Genomic DNA, 3,277 nt, shown 5'->3' with positions numbered 1-3,277 from the left:
AATGAAAAGAAAAAAAGAAGAAAAAAATAGGCAATTGAAAAAGTAAATCCTCTTTAATCATAATAATTCCAAGTGAATCGCAGACGAAACACACGCACGAACAAGTGCACGAACAAGTGCACGCACACACGCACGGACGCACGCACAGACACACACACACACACACACACACACACACACACACACACACACACACACACACACAGGTTATGTCATACAATGGACGGGAGACTGAACTGAAAGTAGCTGAAGAAAGAGAAGGCTCGTCTCATTCAAGGCACCTCGACAAAAACAAAAAAGCAGCACGTCATCCTTTCTTCTGATGGTTGGCTTGTCTCCGAGTGATGATGTCATGAGGCAGCATGCCAGTCAACGTTCTTTGGTTCAGATCACCCAAAACAAAAAGGCACTCATTACGAGTCACGTTCCCATGACAACGATGTCCGATCACACTCTGATGTCCAATCACACACTGTGTGTGTGATTCGAGGATTCATAAAGCTGTAGCTGATTGGTGGATGAGAAAGAACACGAGTATCCCAAATGCATGTTCCTAATTGTCCTACGCCGTCCTTGTGGCTAGTCTGAAGTCTTCTGGTGTGACAGGAGCGTGCCTTTCTGTGGAGTTGGAGGTGTCTGGGGATTCTCCGATTCCAAGTAGGCCTCGTCTGAGCCTGGGGCTAGAGTAGTGGGGCTAACTGGGGTAGGGCACTCTGTGGTTGGGGTTAGAGGTGGCGAGCTGCCCTGGGGCTGGTCTGTGTCTGGTAGTTCAGTCTTCCTCCTCTTCCTCACATGATAGTGGTGTTTCTTAGACTTCAGGTGGGCTGGGAAGGAAGACACAAAGGAGACACGTCAGTATCACGTTGGATACATGTGAGGCCCGAGCGTTCTTTGACATCACATCGTTTAACGTTTTCAGAGTGCTAATGTAGAGAATCTGTCTAAAAGGGTTCTTCTTATTACTACTTTTTCTTTTCTTTTTTACTTTTTATTGTTGTTTTCACACTAACTGTTTTTTTTCCTTTTTTATTTATGTATCTATTCTTGTTCTCTCCATGAAATGTATCACTATCCTGCTCAGCCCGATTCCAGAACATTCTAGTGACACTGCGGGAACGTAATATCAAAACGGTCCTCAGGTCACTCCTCTTTTAAACATCTATTGCAGAGGGTGAATAAAGTCACTCAAACACATTAGTGTGCCACAGGTGACTCAATTCACCCAAAATGCATAAAGCTAAAGAAATGCCACATAAAACACTTTCCGGAATTCCTGAGTTAACCGAGAAGTCATGTGACAAACCAATCCACAATGTTCCAACCATGGTAGTGACATCATATGCGGGTGTGGTCTGACCGCCTCACCTGTCCACTCCAGGTCTCCGATGATCACCTTGTCACACAGATCGCAGGTGTTGCGGCTGCGCTTGTTCCGCTGCCCCGCCCCCTCCACTCTCACTGGCTCTGCAGCAGGCCGCTCACCCTGGGGGCGGAGAGAGAGAGAGAGAGAACGTTGTTACTCTGCAGCGGTGACTCTGCTGGAGCATCTGTAGAAGGCATGCTTCACTCCTCCCTTTCCTCTGGGGGAGGGAGGGAGGGAAGGAAGGAAGGAAGGAAGGAAGGAAGGAAGAAAGAAAGGAAGGAAGGAAGGAAGGAAGGAAGGAAGAAAGGAAGGAAGGAAGGAAGGAAGGAAGGAAAGAAGGGAAGAAGGAAAGAAGAAAGGAAGGAAGGAAGGAAGGAAAGAAGGAAGGAAGGAAGGAAGGAAGAAAGGAAGAAAGGAAGGAAGGAAGGAAGGAAGGAAGGAAGAAAGGAAGGAAGGAAGGAAGGAAGAAAGGAAGGAAGGAAGGAAGGAAGGAAGGAAGGAAAGAAGGAAGGAAGGAAGAAAGGAAGGAAGGAAGAAAGGAAGAAAGGAAGGAAGGAAGGAAGGACGGAAGGAAGGAAGAAAGGAAGAAAGGAAGGGAGGAAGGAAGGAAGGAAGGAAGGAAGGAAGGAAGGAAGAACAAAGGAAATAAAGGAAAGCACAAAAGGAAGGACAGTTTCAGGATGGAAGGCAGGAGGGTGTACAGCAGAGGACAGTCTAACAACAGAACATGGAGGACCAGCCTGGTCCGCTGGCCACACCTTCCCCAGGCTGTCCAGGATGCGCAGTGCGGGGGCGAGGACCGTCTCCTCCCACCGGGACACGTCTGTCACGTCCAGGCCGAACACGTCAGGGACGTTGTCCCCCGGTCCTAGAGAGACAGACAGAGAGACAGACAGACAGGGTCAGGGAGGGGCGGGACACGTGTCAGAGGAGAGTGAAAGTGACATCAGGGCACCGTTCAGGGTCTAACCGAGAGAGCAGTGTGCAATGTGACATGCAACGTGCCTTTCCGGCTCTGATGTGTGAGATCAGTTTCCGACTAGAGCATATGAGCACAGTGCTGTCTGAACGCCACTGAGGCTCTGTGAGCCGGAATGGAGCCCGGGGAGGGATAAAGCAGAGAGAGAGTGACAGAGAGAGAGTGAATGAATGAATGAATGAATGAATGAGAGAGAGAGAAAGAGTGAGAGTGAGTGAGTGAGAGAGATAGATAGAGAGAGAGAGAGAGATAGATAGAGAGAGAGAGAGATAGAGAGAGATAGAGAGAGAGATAGAGAGAGAGAGATAGATAGAGAGAGATAGATAGAGAGAGAGATAGATAGAGAGAGATAGAGAGAGAGAGATAGAGAGAGAGAGAGAGAGAGAGAGAGAGAGAGAGAGAGAGAGAAGCTCTGGGGTGGGAGAGTACAGCCACGCCCTGGAGCTGTTTGAACCTGCTGACTCACAACGGCTCGATAATCTCTCCTCTCGCTCTCTGTCTGTCTCTCCTCCCCCTCCTCTCTTTCTCTGTCCTCCGTTCTCTCTCCCTCCCTCTTTCTTCATCTCTCCCTTTCCGTTCTGCGCCAGTCAGCAGTCCAGTCTCCACCTCACACAGTCTGTCTGTCTGTCTGTCTGTCTGTCTGTCTGTCCGGTCTCCATCTGTCCATCCGTCCGTCCGTCCGTCCAGCCATCAATCTGCCTGTCTGTCTGGTCTCTGTCTGTCTGTCCCCCTCTGTCTGTCTGTAACAGGAGCCACTGCCCATTATTGATCCAAGACACACTGACAGTGATACAGAAAGGAAAGTGCACAGTGTAGATATACTAGCAGGGAGAAGCACACACACACATACATACACACACACACACACACACACACACACACACACACACACACACACCTGTCTTTTGTCAGAGTTGGCAAGCGGAGGACTCACT

General features: G+C 49.2%; 1 protein-coding gene across 1 annotated transcript in view; it reads right to left on the bottom strand.

Annotated features, from left to right (window-relative positions):
• Positions 1-579: 579 nt before the first annotated feature.
• The window catches only part of trit1 (tRNA isopentenyltransferase 1), a gene marked incomplete at both ends in the record, with an annotated part of 24,642 nt that continues 21,944 nt past the window's right edge, over positions 580-3,277 (bottom strand). The window contains 3 exon segments of the mRNA XM_080531741.1: positions 580-824; positions 1,366-1,483; positions 2,122-2,231. Of these exon segments, the coding sequence (XP_080387867.1) occupies positions 580-824; positions 1,366-1,483; positions 2,122-2,231 (473 nt within the window).

The sequence above is a fragment of the Nansenia antarctica genome, assembly GCF_963989245.1.
Source record: "Nansenia antarctica genome assembly, chromosome: 5".
Taxonomy (NCBI): Eukaryota; Metazoa; Chordata; class Actinopteri; order Argentiniformes; family Microstomatidae; genus Nansenia; species Nansenia antarctica.
The sequence above is the reverse complement of the archived record's forward strand: the minus strand, read 5'-3'. Positions and strand labels throughout refer to the sequence as shown.